This window comes from Amblyomma americanum, chromosome 7 (genome assembly GCF_052857255.1).
Source record: "Amblyomma americanum isolate KBUSLIRL-KWMA chromosome 7, ASM5285725v1, whole genome shotgun sequence".
Lineage (NCBI taxonomy): Eukaryota > Metazoa > Arthropoda > Arachnida > Ixodida > Ixodidae > Amblyomma > Amblyomma americanum.
In genome coordinates this window covers 70160627-70176555 of record NC_135503.1, presented here as the reverse complement: position 1 = coordinate 70176555, position 15929 = coordinate 70160627, and the positions used below count along the sequence as shown (strand labels likewise).

Genomic DNA, 15929 nt, shown 5'->3' with positions numbered 1-15929 from the left:
ATACAGCTCTCTCAGAAACTTCGTAGTTAAAGAAAAATTCTTCCTAGTCCGGGGTTTGAGCCCGGGACCACCGCTTCCCCGAAGCAGTCGCTCTACCACCTGAGCTAACCGCGACGGCAAGCTTATGGCAGGTGGAGAGCAAATTTATCACTAACTTGAAGTGGAAACAGTGTTGGTTTAATGTTTAGGAGAATCCCCCAAGGTGGAGTAGGCCACCCCACCGCAGCGGTGGCCTCGTGGTTTGAGCATCCGCCTCGCATGCGGGAGGTGCGGGGTTCGATCCTCAGTGTTGCCGGGTACCCACCAGTGATACAAAGGGCACAAGTTTTCCCCTGCCTGATGCTCGGCTTCTTTAGGGTGAAATGCTTGCAAATTGAGTCTTTGACCCCACTTTGTGAAAGGAAAAACTACATTGTGCAATGGCGCTCTTTGGCCAAAGCTACCGTGGCGCCATAAAAGGTGGTCTTCATCATGAGGTAATTACTTATATTACCATAAAAATTATCTTGACGGTGTGCACCTGCCCGAAGGCATATTCTATCTAGAAAAACAACCTTGACATCGTGCTGTCTATAGTTTTTTCAAATATCCTGAAACTCGAACTTTGAACGCCCTGCATATGCGGAAATTGCAATTATTGACTGCACACTCAAAGATGCTTTGAAGCCCTTCTGGACTTCTGGCGCTTCGGTAGATGGCTTACGCGGTACGAAAGGGTCCTGCGATGGCAGGTGCTGCCACCGGTGAAGCTTTTGTTAACCAGGTTGCTCTTCCTGAGGAACCTCTCGCGGCCAATCGGTACATTAACTGCCATCTTCAACAGTGCTCTCATTTGGGCATAGCCGGGTGGCCAGGTCCTGAAGACGCTGTAAGGTCGCGTCAACTGATGGTCCACCTCATCTGTGAATTTTTTTTCTCATAACAGCGACACCGATGCTCACAACACCGTTTCTTTTTTTAGAACGGGAGCCTTAATGCTGTCATCACAAAGTCGAAGGTATTTGAACGAGAACTGCGTTGGAACAAGTTCTATTTCGGTAAGTGCAATCTTGTTCGAAGTTCTAGATATGCAGATGTTTTTTATAAGCAAAGTAAAGACAAAACTACCAGCTGCACGCTCGAATCCCCAGCCATGGCTCTCAACGCAAGCGTTATGGCCGACTGAAGTGCTGAAGCCAAGCGCATAGCTGAGCTCTCAGTCCCACCGTCGAGTGTCGTTAAACGCAATTATAAGATCTCTCGCTGCAAAAAAAAAAAAATCGCGTATGCGGGAATAAAATCCTAGAATAACCACGTTGGCTGCTTTAGCACGTACCTTGTTTGTAAAACATGAAATCAACACTCTCTGCATTAATGCCGACAGCTATTGGCCCCACATTTGCCACAGCAACCTCAAGGTCCTCTTCCGTTGGTTTGACACGATAGTAGTCTTTCATTGTGGCACCAATGTTTTCCTTCTTGAACCTGCATGTTCCATTCTGCATGGAAGTGGGAAGAAAACAAGGACGAGATCAGTTCTTTCTTTTTTGGTTCTCATTTCAGTGCATCAATGAAAGACAAGTGCATGAAAATATCTTACAGCCACCGCTTGGAAGAGTAATTTTTTTTTCAATAATATTGGTACGTCTACTTTATGCTGCCTAACTGGCAGTGTTTTGCAGACAGTGGCTACGCGTGAATTTTTTGGCATCTGCCTGTGTGCCTGTCTTCATTGACACCTCGATTTCAGATACTCAGCATCTCGCAATCGTATGTTTGCCATATACCCACAAAAACTGCGCCAACATTTGGCGTAATAAATGGCAAGTGAATTTCTTTTTCCAATACTGAAGATAGAAATAACACACAAAAAAAAATGATTATTCAGATGTTTTTGGAAACAGGTCTTGAATGGTATTACGTTCGGCCATCAACGCACACACCAAAATTTGGGTGCCACTGCATCTCGTACTATGGCACCACAGACCACGAGGGTCTGCATATCAGATAGTAGCTACTTGCAGCTGTAGAATGGTTATAATAGTGTTTTTAAAAAACAAGAATTCAGCTTCTTACCCCCCCCCACCCCACTAGTATTCAGCTTATGCGCACCTTCGTGGTTACATTATTCTGAGCACGCTAATGACATTTTGTTGCATTTTGACACACTGAAGATTTTAACTGCCAAAGGTTATTTCCTTACAGATAATTCAAAAGGTATGTTTCAAAGTGTGTAACGAATGGTGCACAAACATATACACGTTGTCTGCCTTGATGCTGAGCATTCTTCTATGTGCTTCGAGCATGAAAACCACACACACATTTGATTATTTCAAAATCAAGCCCTTCACTAACAGCACAGGAAAAAGAAGTGCATCTTCGTACAGGTCGAAGCGTTCATGCAATGTCAATGTAGGAAATGAAGCTGCCCTTTCTCTCAAATTTTGGCAAAACTTAGCAGACATCATTAGGCTCTAGTTATATCTGCCTCAGCTTCATAGCCGCTGTATGTCACTCGGCAAATACTGAAAGTAAAGGCCCGACGACCCCGCAAGACTGCGCAAACGAGTAGGGTTAGGCAGGTGGGAATGCAAAATTCTAAAGCCTTCCGAGACATAAGCTCCACATCTGAAATTTCTAAGTTCTGGTTAAGCAATTACAAATTTTCAACTAGCCTTGTGTCCCGGTGTGTGAGAAAATGTGTTCTCAGCATTTTTTTCTTTTTGCTAAATTATTTTTTCATAACTAGCCATATCCCAAAGAGGGTACCTGAAAACATTGCAGGATCGTACCCGAGGGTCTACTATCGCAACAGATTTTTAACAAGACTGGCGGAGTGATGTTACACAGGCTTACGCTTTTACATATATTTATGATAGGGAGGCGTTGGCTTCTTCAATAATTAAAGCAAATTGCAGTTCAGTGCGCCGAACGGTGGTTTTATTTACAAGTTAAGCTAAAAACAGGCAGGTTAATATACAGAACAGCGAGCTAAAGCATATGTTTCAGGAATATAAGGGGAGAAAAAAAAGTGGGTTCGCTGAACAGAAAAATTTTGAAAGAATGAAGACGTTTAACAGGACGCCACAAAACAGCATGCGGAGCTGCGTTTGCCTAAATAGTCTGATAGTAAGTGAAATATATTTCAAAATAAAGTTTCATCCCAGCGTTATTCCATTTTTACACCTAGGAAAAAGTTAGGGTAAAGTAAGGTAGAGGAGTTAACAATCTTGCTTGAGGGAATCCACGAACCAAGTGGTTAGTTTAACCAATTATTGCAACTTTATTATACCAGCGATGTACAATAACCTTGGCGAATAAATTAGGCCCTGGGATTCAGAAGTACAATGTGGAAATCACCTAGGATGCTGTCCACTTCTCTGACGAAAGCAAATATATGGTGGACGCTTAGCGCCAATGTTTATAAATAGAAACCAACTTTGAAAAATAGATTGGGAAGAGCTGTAAAGTACAAATATTAGGCGGAATGTATCAACTTAAGGAAGTATAAATCATACCGATTAAGAGCACTCTGAAAAATTGAGGTTGCCTACAGCTTTCAGAGTGATCTATGTGTGGGCACAGCTATTATGTACGCAATAAGGTAAAAGCAAGGCAATATCATTAAGAAAAAAGAGTGGATAAAATGTGGGACAAGGAATTCTAGACAGATTGTTCAAAGCCAGAACGATGACGGCACTGATGGCTGGAGCAGTTGGGGGAGATCCTCCCGCGAACGAAAGATGTGAAGGTCTAGACGAAAACCAGCTGGGAGAGATAACGAAAATGTAGATCTCCTAAAGAACTGTAAAAAATTTTATGCTAGAAACACATGCGATGCTGTATGAACAATACATCAGTATACCGAGCGTACTAAGAGTTTATAGGAGCACTTTTGTCATATAAAAAAATTGGAATTTGAATCTTAGTGATTTCAGAGCTTCCGCATTGATGAGCTTGGGGTCAGTGTCTTAGGGCTTACGTATTGAAATTATTCCTTCACAGAACTAGAGCAGCCTTGGACATCATTATGCCATTGTACCAGGGGGCTTTGGGAAATTCTGTACTTGAGAATAAACCTCACGCATGCTAATAATCACTGAATATATAATTTCGTATCAATTCTTATCCTATGTTAGTTTTCACTCAAACACTAAAGCATTCGTCATGCAGCCATAATAACCATCACACCATGGGGCAGCCGACAATATCACTTAGTGCAGCCATATGCACGCAAGGCTTTTTAATGGTTGGTTGTTCGTTCTTTAAAGCTGCTGGTACGTCGCTTTATGGCTTTGTTTGTGATGAAGACACGACCAGATTAATCTCGATTGCACCGAAAGGAAGCCGAATCTGGATAGTTCCAGGCTGTTGCGGTTAGTTTGCACGCCTTGTCTTAAATGTTTGTTGTCAGCTTTAAATTTTTTGACGACCGAACAAATGTTTGTTGCTATGCCCCCACCGAGTCATTATATTTTTTGCAAGCTTGAGTCAGCCCAAATAAAGAGTTTCGTTTGAACGCCTTTTCGATGTCTTCCAGCTCTCTGGACTTCCGTCAGAACTACGTGAAAATATTTGAAGCGTTCATGAAGATATACAAGAGGAGTTCCTAGCAACTACTTCATTATACAAGGAAACTGATGACAACTCAACTGTCAAGCGTGCCAGGCAAATACGCACGTTCACTGCCCCACTGCCAACATTTTGTTTATAGGAGGTATGCGAACAATTTGATTGTGAATGTTAGTACAAAAGGTCATGTAAAAAAGTGCGTTGTATTCTCATGTGGACCATATTTCATTTCGCTAACTGAGGTCAAGAAGTGCGTTTGAAGATTAAGGACTGCCGGTGACTCCCGTCTACATTCCCCAACGCCACCGCCGGGAGGAGGCTGAAGCTGCGCTGCCCTTAGGAAATTAGCGCAAGAACGAAAATGTGAGCATGTATATCGAGGACATAACTCGTATTTTCAAGTGCACCGACCTCAACATAACGGAGGAGAAGCTGCGCCATCTCATTCGCGGGGTTAAGCAGGAGCCCACCTCGCACTGTAGCAAAAATTCTCACTGAGGCGTCCACCATGTAAACGACGCTCCAACAACGGGCCCGCAAATACAATCTGGCCGACAACAGCATGGTGCCCGAAACCTTCTCGTCTTGCCTCGGCAACAGTGCAGACACCTTGTGAGACTGATTCGGCCAGTTGTTCGAGAGGAAATCCAACGGATCCGTCTGCCCCAGGTTCCGCCTGCAGCGCTGGCAGCGCTGTCAGAAGTTGTCAGGTAGGAAGTGCCACAGGTTGCGCAGGCTACTCCTGTCCCCTTAGCCCCGCTCCGGTTCGATAACAAACCCACGTGCGCATCCGCTGTACGTCGCACGGATGGTTACGGTTCCAGTACCACGACGTCTGCCGTAAGCAACATCGGCACATGTCATGCAACTGCACCTGGCTACGGTAGCACCCCGACATCTCCCATCAGTAACCATCGCCCATAATATGCACCTGCACCTGCTACAGCTGGACGACATCCTCGAAAGCCAGATTTTTGGCATACTCCGGACCGTAGGCCTCTCTGCTACCACTGTGGGGAGCCCGGTCATCTCTACCGAGCCTGTACGTTCCGCCAAGTGGGTCTTCGCGGTTTCCGTCCCAACCCGCCTTGTCCTGAGAACGGTGAACGACCGCAAGAGATTGTGGAGCACCTCTGGGCGTGCCAGCACCATGTCTCCTCTGGAAGGGGTGAGTCCCGTTCCCCTTCGCTTCTCATCTATCGTACTTCCAGCCCCGGCCACCAGAGTAGCTCTGCTGACCGTCGCTCGCCGAGTTCGCGTCGAGAAAACTCACAGCAGCGACCGCGCTGACGTAGAGACGTGTCAAGATCCTGGATCGCGAAACCCTCGAGCCGACAATACCTGGACAGCGAGAGGCAGCGACAGTATCCAATACGCTGCATCCGATTTGAGTGTGACAACTGATGCACTGAGATTACCGCGGTGATTGATATCAGTGCTGATTACTTTTTTTTATGAGTCGTGCCTTTGTTGGAGAACTTAAGAAGGTTCTGACACCGTAGACGGGGATCCACGTCCGCACCACTGATGGCCACCTAATTTCCTCCGTGGACAAGTGCACGGCTAGAGCTGGAATTCGTGGGTTCATGTATATTCGTCAATTTGTACTCCCCGAGTGTTCCAGGGACTTGATTCTGGGTACCGACTTCCTGCAGGCGAACGGCGGTGCGATTGACTTTCAGGACGCACATGCGACGTTCTCGACCAAACAGGCCGTAGTACGCTTTGCCTGCCGAGATCCCGGCAGCAACGCTCTGCGCATTGTCGAGAATGACGTCACGGTGCCGCCGTGGTGCAGTGTCCTGGTGCTCGTGCGGAATGATCAATGTCAAGACTACGAGAGCCTGGCGGGCGGCAATACTCCACTGTTGCTTGAGCGGGGACTTACCTTTGCAAGAGGTCTCGTCCAACTAAGTGATGGCCATACCCACGTCCTCCTGGCCAACTTTGCCAACGAATATCAGCACCTCGAGAAGGGCACGGCTATTGCCTTCCTCCTCGACGATGCTGAGGTCCCAGGTTTGTGCACCATGGGAGGAATCACTCCAGACAATGCTGGCCCACACCGCGTTCTTCAGATACTAGTCAAAATAAATCCGGCCCTGTCATAGCTTCAGAAGGATTTTCACTCGGACCACTTGGCAGACTTTTCTGACTGTTTCACTGCGTGCTCGAAGGTAGGCTAACATTCTCGCCAAGAACCACATCATCACTGATTAGACTACGTAACCCGTCTGCAGCGCCAATACCGTGTTTCACCATTGAAGCGAGAAGCTATCTAGAATCAGGCTGCCGAAATGTTTGCTGATGATGTCATTCAGCCGTCCACTAATCTATGGTCATCGCCTGTGGTTCGTGTCAAGAAAAGAGGACAATACTCTACGTATTTCCGTGTTGACTACAGGAAACTTAATACAGTGACCAATAAAGACGATTACCCGCTTCCCACGATAGATGACGTGCTCGAGCGATTACGGGATGCCCGATACTTCTCGTCATTATAGCTTAAATTTGGGTACAGGCAAATCGAAGTGGACGAGAGAAACCAGGAAACGACGGCTTTTTCTGACGCTCGACGGCCTCTATGAGTTTAAGGTGCTCGCATTTCGTCTGTGTCCAGCGCTGGCTACGTTGCAACGCCTGATGGACGCCGTTCTCTACGGCTTCAAGTGGTAGTCCTGCCTGGTGTACCTGGACGATGCTGTTATTTTCGCTCGCCATTGAGCAACACTTGGAGCGGGTTCGCATTGTGCTAAAGGCGCAAAAAATCCGCGCAACTCACCGTCAAAGCCGAAAAATGGAATTTTGGCTTTGAGGAGCTTCGCATTCTTGGTCACGTTGTTAGCGCACAGGGTGTTCGCCCGGACCCTGCCAAGACCGCTGCCGTCTCAGCTTTCCACACCCAACTGACAACAAGGCCGTTCGCCGGTTTTTGGGCCTGCGCTCCATTGCTCCTTTTATAGGCGCTATGTTCAAGATTTCTCGAGAATCGCTCAATACTTCAACTAACTGACTCGCGAAGATAGGCCCTTCCTGTGGGGAAGCGACCAAGAGGCTGCATTTGTCGAGCTTAGTAGCCGTCTACAAAGTAGTTCGATACTCGGCCATTTTGATGAACACGCTGCCACGAACGTCCACACTGATGCCAGCAATGTTGTCCTAGGTGGGGTACTGATCCAGTGACAATACGGTGCAGAGCGAGTCATTAGTTATGCTAGTCCAACATGTACGCGCTCCGAGACCAATTCTTCTACGAAGGAAAAAGTATGTGCGGCTGTGATATGGGCCACCGGCAGGTTCCGACCGTACCTCTACCGGCGATCATTCCATGTGGTAAGCGACCAGCACTCCTTATGCTGGCTGGCGAGCCTGAAAGGCCCCCAAGGACGATTGGCTAGATGGAGCTTACGCTTCCAAGAATACGACTTAATAGCCGTCTACGCGTCGGGCCGTACGCATCAGGATACTGACTTTTTGTCACGCGCCCCTATTACAATAGGTACCGAAGAAACCGACCATGATTTTCCTTTTCTGGGCGCTGTTAGTACCACCCAAATGGAGCACCTTCCGCGGGCGGACTCAGAGTTCGCGCCGCTCATTAATTACCTCGAAGGCATCGACGCTGGCATTCGGTATGTTTTTCGTTCTGGGCTCCATACAATCACTTTATGGTCTGGTATTCTCTACAAGCGCAACTTTGCCAACAACAAAGAAGCATTCCTACTTCTCGTGCCATCACAGTTGCGCCCAATATTTTTAATGCCTGTCATGATGCACCAACCACCGGCCATCTTGGAGAGAGCCGTACACTCGCGCCGGTTAAACTAAAATATTATTGATCCAGGTTACTCCCATTGGTCCGGGCTTACGTAAAAACATGCCGTGACTGCGAACTTTGGAAGTCTCCTCTGTTGAAACCAGCCAGATTTCTTCACCCAGTGAATCCACCTAGGACCTCTTTTCATCAAGTGGGCATGTGCCTCCTTAGTTCTTTTCCAATTTTCCAAAATCACCGTCTGGAAAGCGTTGGATCATCGTTGCGACCGACTACCTAGAACGGTACGCTGAGACCACGTCTCTTGTGAATGGCACTGCTGCTGAAGTGGCACAGTTCTTCTCACAACATTGTCTTGCGTCATGGAGCCCCCGCCTTTGTTGTTACTGACCGGGGGACTGCTTTCACAGCCCGCTTATACCAGTCCGTGATGGCTCTGACGCCCACCATCGATCGGCGTGCTGCGGCCTATTACCCGCAGACAAACTGGTTGGTAGAGCGACTCAACCGCACAGTAGCCGACATGCTTTGTATGTATGTTGACGTCGAGCATAAAACTAGGGACACCATTCTGCCGTAGGTAACGTTTGCATACAAGACCAACCTGCAGGAGACAATCCGACTGACCCCATTTCAGCTTGTTTTCGGTCCGAAGGTGACCAATTCGTTGGATGCTTGTTGCCCGTTGACTCCTACTGCGACTCTGACGCTGATCTCGATGTAGACAGGTGCGTGCAGCGTGCTGAGGAAGCACGGCAACTGGCGCGCCTGTGAATTAACCGTCAGCAGGAGACTGACGCCGCTAGGTACAACCTCGGACGGCACTTCATCAGTTACGCGCCCGGCGACCTTGTGTGGGTTTGGATGCCTGTTCGTCGCCACGCACTTTCTGAAAAGTTCCTGCGCAGATACTTCGGCCCTTGCGAAGTAGTGCACCGCATCGATGATGTTACGTATGCAGTTGCTCTCACCCCTGCGGCTTCCTCAACGCTCCGGTCACGCCGTACTGAAGTCGTGCACATTGTTCTCATGAAGCCTTACCACGATAGGTTACCTGACTGAACGGCGGTTCCCTGCAACTGTGTCCTACCCTTTCGCTGACTATTCCCTCCTAGCCGCATCGAGTCGATGCGGCAGAAGAGGTGGACAGTGATACGTGCCATTGTAGTAGAAGCAGAAGTAGCGCCGGCATCCATAGAGGAAGAAGTTGGTTCTTTCGCTCGAGCACTCGGACCACTTATGGACAGCCGCAAATTTTCCTCTCTTCTCCCGTCGTTCTTCGCGTTGCACGTTACATGATAAAGGGGTGCTAGTTTTACAAAACTGATTACAACAATCACTTCAATAATAATTGCACTTGACAAAGTTTCACAAAGGTTGCGAAGTAGGTTCATGGGCTCTGGCCTGAAGTAGGTTCATGGGCTCTGGACTGCAGGCTACTTCGTAGCCTGCAGTCTTATTGCAGCGGAACGTCAGGCCTAGCCGCGAGCTGCGATGGTAGCCATCAGGCGGAGTTCCGACATTTCTATTGAAGGTTGGAGTCCAGCTTTATATAAGTTGTCTACTATGCGGCCTATGGCTCACTAGAGACCTGTTTATAGCTCCATATTACATGGTGTTTCGCAGCATTGGTTAATGCCGTTGCATAGACCATAAGCTTCTCCCGTAACGCTGCCATAAGAAGAATAAAGAGGGTGGGTTGATGTATCCTATCCGCATATAATATTCCTCTTCCACTAAACATGTGTATTTTTATGTTTAATGTATTTACCATGGACCATGTGATGATGGCTGGAGATTTTAACAGCTGCTGCACAATGCTACAATACGCAGATTAAAGAATGTGGGCTGGTTTGCACTCTAAGCATATACGGTCCGCCATCTTCCATACCTCTGGATTTTTCCACAACCTCCCGCACATCACCTCTTGATATTACTCCTGTTGCGCACGCAGCACATTAAAACATCTGCACACAAACAACTGCACCATCTGCACACACGCTAAGGCAGGCATCCATTCCATGCAAAAACTGTGCCATTAAGCTCGATCTCAGAGAAAATCTCTAAAATCCTCTATTTTCACTACGGCGATTGGCGGTCAGTTTCAGACATACTTCTTATCCCGTGTGAGCAATGCGAGCCAGCTTCAACGGACCGAGCCAACATCATACGACACGCGCAAAAAACGCTCGTGCCGCAACTGTCACTGATGATCGACTCCGGGCGCAATATTGTTTCTTCGACTGATCATTATTCAGGTCATCTATACAATTTGCTCGTAAACGAGTTTGCCTATCGAGTTAGTTAAAGACTACCACGTCAAACCTGAGTTAAGGACGAGACAGAATTTCTTGTTTCTATAAGTAACTATTCTTCATCATGCACAGTGCAGAAAACTTCGCATTAAAACAACAATGAATACAGGGGCTGACCTATCGACCCATCCTTTGTGCGTGCTGATCATTTTTATGCGCTACAGGTCAAGCTGAGCGTCAATGATGGCCTTTTCTCAGAAGTATGGAAGCCGCCAATACCAAAGCGGGGAAAACGTTCATTTGAATTGTTACACGTGCCGAACAGTCCTCTTGACGACGTGAAGTATTATCAGGAGTAATCGTTGGCTGTGCACGACAAGATCGGGCAGCGGTGAAAAATGTCATGGTGCACAGGAGGGATCGGCATATGTATGGCACGAAAATCATCGCGCTATCCCGAAATATATATCAAGCGGTTTGGACATCTCTGAACTTTGAAACAGTTACAAAGAGCGCGGGAAATTTTTTTTTAAATTCCCGGTGCTGGTCAGTGGATATTATTAGTGAATATTTTAGCGCTTAAATATATTTGATTACAAAGCAGAAGGAACAACCTACCACATTATGCCTTTGTGAACCAAACTTAAGACTTCGATTACGCATCCGGTGCTCCACCAACTGAGTTGGCGCCATTACTGTCAAACCTGCTTTACTGTCAAACCAAACTGGCAAAATCCAAGTTCGACAACTTTGTGTTTCACATAAGCGAAGACCTCGACTGCGACTCAAGCAATGTGATTTACAAACTTCATTGTGAGGTGTGTGGACAAAAGTATATTGGTCAGACCAAGACATCATTTCGCTTCCGCTTTAATAACCACAAAGCTCACGTGTCATCATTACCCAGCTTACCCCTTTCCAAGCACCTGCGTTTGCCACTCCACAATTTCGAAAACATCCGCGTCATCCTTCTCCAGTCCGGGTTCCCTAGCGCCTATTACAGGGAACAAAGGGAGTCATACCTCATTCACAAGTTTCGCACGTTCTCCCATGGCATGAACGCTACTCCTGGGAGGCTCTCCTGCTTGAGGGAGGCAACGTAGAAAATTTCACCCGTCATAGGATTTGGACAACATTATAAATCAAAATACGCCGGATGTTGTTCTTGACAACTTCAACCACGCTGTAAATGGCTGGGAATGTAGCTGTTTATTTTATTTTATATTGTTTATTTGTTTATTTTGTCAGTAATCTCCTTTGTTCAACTTACAGCCAGCTTCCATGTTCTATCTGGAATAAACACCTATATTCTAACTCTATCACCTAGCCCACTGGGACCACGCGGCAGCCCCGCGGGCCGCAAACCTTTCACGGTTTCCGCACACATGTATTATTATTATTTTCTTCTTTTTTTTTAACTTCCGTGCGATACATTTCTTGGATTCGGTGCTATGTCTTCCGCGCCTTATTCATTCTCATTAACCATTTGGTATTTGTTTGGCGCCCCATTCTATTCATATATATATATATATATATATATATATATATATATATATATATATATATATATATATATATATATATATATATATATATATATATATATATATATATTTTATTTCTTGTGTGTTATAATTTTCTTCTTTCAAAGTTCTCTTGTGCTACTAATTTTTCTGCTCTTTTCCCTTTTCGTTTTCTCTCCCAAACTCCTCTCTGCCTTCTCATTACGCACTCGGGCTTCGCTCAATATTTGTTGTCTTTTTCCCCCACGGCTGCCACTTTTTCACGGGAAGCGCACTGCCGGACATGGGTTGAAACGGCCTAGTTTATTAATGGGAAGAAGGGCGCCAGGATGTCTGGTAGAAAAAGCCCGATGGAAGGGCCTACCGAAGAAAAGAAGCAAAGATACGCATACGACACCACTGCAGGTTGCCGCTGCGGCGCGCAATAAGTGTCTCTCGTGCGCGTCCCCAGCAAGCGTCTCAGGATACCTGATACGGGGCGGCGGCGCGGACTCGGCGGCGTCTTGCGGGAGTGTCGTAGAGAAGGGGGAAGGGGGGGGGGGGGGGGAGTGCGGCCTGCCGGTGCGCCGAGAGCCGTGTTTAACGCTCCTTTCCCCTTTTCTATCGCTGTTCAAATTCGTTGTCTTTTCTACTCTTTTACTATTTCCACCTCCCCGTTTTGCTCTGCGTTTTTTCTGTGTTTAATTTAGCCACTGCCCCTGTGAGAGCTGCTGCGCGGTTCATTATACGGCCCCTTGCCCTCAGTCTCAAGTTTGCTTTGAGGGCGGAGTTTATACATCCTCGCCCGCTTTGTGTCTTTATATTGACAAGACTGTTTCATTGTAAGCCTGCCCTGACGAAGGGAATACCATTCCCGAAACAGTTGGCACAATAAACCTTTAAAACTAACAGTCGCGTTTGTCGTAATACTGTACTTACACTTGTAAACTGGCGCATTGGAACCCCTACAGAATATATATATATATATATATATATATATATATATATATATATATATATATATATATATATATATATATATATATATATATATATATATATCTTGTAGTATAAGACGTCAACTGGCCTTCAACCAAGAGGTCCTTCAGAAACCAGGAACCCAGTACGGCACGACACAGGAGCGTTTTTAGCGTTTCAACAACACCCACAATGTGCCGTTGTCTTCTTTTGTCACCGGCCGCTGGCACTTCCCTAGCCTCAGTTCTCTCCAACAACAACCCCCCCCCCCCCCCCCACCCCGGGCGAAAAGGCGCCTTCCTGGTGACTGGGAGGATACGGACGCACGACTTATGAAGAGGCGAGGATGAGGGGATCGTAATACAATTTAATGCGACCGACGTGGACAATTTTGCGGCCACGGTCACGGAGATCCGGGGACGGTTGGAGGGGCTCGATGAGGTAATTTACACGAGGGGTTTTCTGGATGATGCGATAAGGCCCTTGATATTGGCTTAGGAGCTTCGAGGAGAGGCCGGGACTGGAAGGCGCGACTCACAGCAAGACCAAGGAGTCCGTAGGGTAAGGCGGAAAAAGAGCAGATGGGTCACGGATGCTTTTCTGGTGCTGCTGGGCTTCAGACGTGAAGGAACGGGCAAGTTGACGACATTCTTCGGCGTATTTGGGTGCTTGAGAAAGGATTGTAAACTCAGAAGGATCAGGACGGTATGGGATAATGGTGTCCAGTGTGCAAGAAGGCTGTAAATAAGAAAGTAGGGAGAAAATCCGGTGGTCGATTGCGTAGCGGTGTTTTAAGCAAAAGTCACGAAGGGTAAAATGCGGTCCCAGTTGCCGTGGTCCGAAGCAACATACATGGCCAGCATGTCGCTCAAGGTGCGGTTAAAGCGTTCAACCATACCGTTCGTTTGTGAATGGTACGCGGAGGTGGTGCGGTGAACGAAGTTGCTTTCCTGAAGAAGAGCACGCACAACTTCAGAGAGGAAGACATGGCCTCGCACCCTGGCGGAGAATGATATGACGAAGGGTAAAGGAGGCAACGTCTGAGGCTGTAGCGGAAGGTAAGGGTGATGTTTCGTCGTAGCGGGTAAGGTGATCAACGGCAACAATGATCCAGCGATTGCTGGTTGATGTGGTGGGAAGAGTACCGTACAGATTGATACCAACACGCTCGAATGGTCGGACAAGACAAGGCAGCGGCTGCAAAGGAGCTGCGGGGCGGCGAGGTGGTTCTTTTCGGCGCTGACACTCGCGGCATGACTGAACGTATCGGCGAACGCAACGATATATCCCGCGCCAGTACTACCGACTGCGAAGGCGGGTGAACGTCTTCAACACTCCGGCGTGGGCGCACTGGGGGTCATCGTGGAAGTGGGAGCAAATGGCGGAACGCATATGGGTCGGGATGACGAGCAGCCATTTGCGTCCATCCGGCGGGCAACTGCGGCGGTAAAGAAGGTGATCTCTGATGGCAAAATAGTGCGGTTGACGGCGGAGGGCGCGAGCAGCACAAGTGCGTGACGATGTGTTCGAAAATCGATCTAAAATTGCAGCGATGCATGAGTCCCGACGCTGTTCAGCAGCCATATCGGTGATCTCGATCGACGAAGGTTCCAGGGTGGAGACAGTAGAAGGGGCATCCGGCGGCAAAGAGTAGCAGGAGAGAGCATCAGCGTCGGCATGTTTACGTCCGGATCAGTAGACAACGCGAATGTCGTACTCTTGGAGACGCAAAGCCAAATGCGCCAGCCAGCCAGAGGGAGCTTTCAAAGACGACAGCCAGCGGAGTGCGTGGTGATCGGTGACAACGTCGAAAGGACGCCCGTACAAGTTAGGGCGAAATTTTGCAACTGCCCAAAGGATCGCTAAGCGCTCCTTCTCTGTGACGGAATAATTCGCTTCAGCTTTTGTGAGTGTCCGGCTGGCGTAAGCGACGACGTATTCGGTAAAGCCAGGCCTGCGCTGAGCGAGAACGGCTCAGAGGCCGACTCCGCGAGCATCGGTGTGGATTTCGGTTGGCCACTCAGGGTCTATGTGACGCAGGATGGGCGGAGAGGTCAGAAGGCGGCGTAGCGTGGTAAAGGCATCATCGCAGGCTTGCGACGAGGCCGACAGGTCGTAGTGGGAAAGAAGCTTGGTGAGTGGGGCGATGACAGTTGCGAAATTGCGCACGAAGCGGCGGAAGTAGGAGCAATGGCCGATGAAACTGCGAAGTTCTTTCATTGAAGTTGGTGTCGGAAATTCCGCGACAGCGCGGAGTTTCTCCGGGTCCGGGAGAACGCCATCCTTTCTGACGACGTGTCCAAGGATGGTTTGCTGTCGAGCTCCGAAGCGGCACGTCTTCAGGTTGAGTTGGAGACCAGTGTCGGCCAGGCAGCGGAGGACAGTCTCCAGGCGTTGAAGATGGGATTGAAAATCTGAAGAAAAGAAGACAATGTCGTCCAGATAACAAAGGCAGGTGTGCCACTTGAGCCCACGAGGGAGGTTGTCCATAATACGCTCGAAAGTGGCAGGAGAGTTGCAGAGGCCAAATGGCATGACGTTAAATTCATAGAGCCCATCGGGTGTAACGAAGGCGGTTTTCGGGCGATCGGCCTCCGCTATCGGCACCTGCCAGTAACCAGAGCGCAGGTCCAATGAAGAAAACTCAGCTCCGTGCAGACAGTCGAGAGCGTCGTCGATACGTGGGAGAGGGTAAACGTCCTTCCGAGTTATCTTGTTCAGTCTGCGGTAGCCTACGCAAAAGCGAATTGAACCATCTTTTTTCTTCACCAGCACAACTGGGGATGCCCATGGGCTGTTGGACGGCTGGATCACCTGGCGTCGGAGCATATCGCTGACCTGTTCATCTATGATGAGGCGTTCAGCGGC

The 15929-nt window shown here is 48.1% G+C and overlaps 1 protein-coding gene across 1 annotated transcript in view; it reads right to left on the bottom strand.

Moving 5' to 3' along the window:
- Positions 1–15929, bottom strand: part of LOC144097786 (cathepsin L-like peptidase) — a 39615-nt gene that overhangs the window by 10202 nt on the left and 13484 nt on the right. The window contains exon 3 of the mRNA XM_077630418.1: positions 1316–1478. Coding sequence (XP_077486544.1) covers positions 1316–1478 — 163 coding nt within the window. The remainder of the gene's footprint in view (positions 1–1315; positions 1479–15929) is intronic.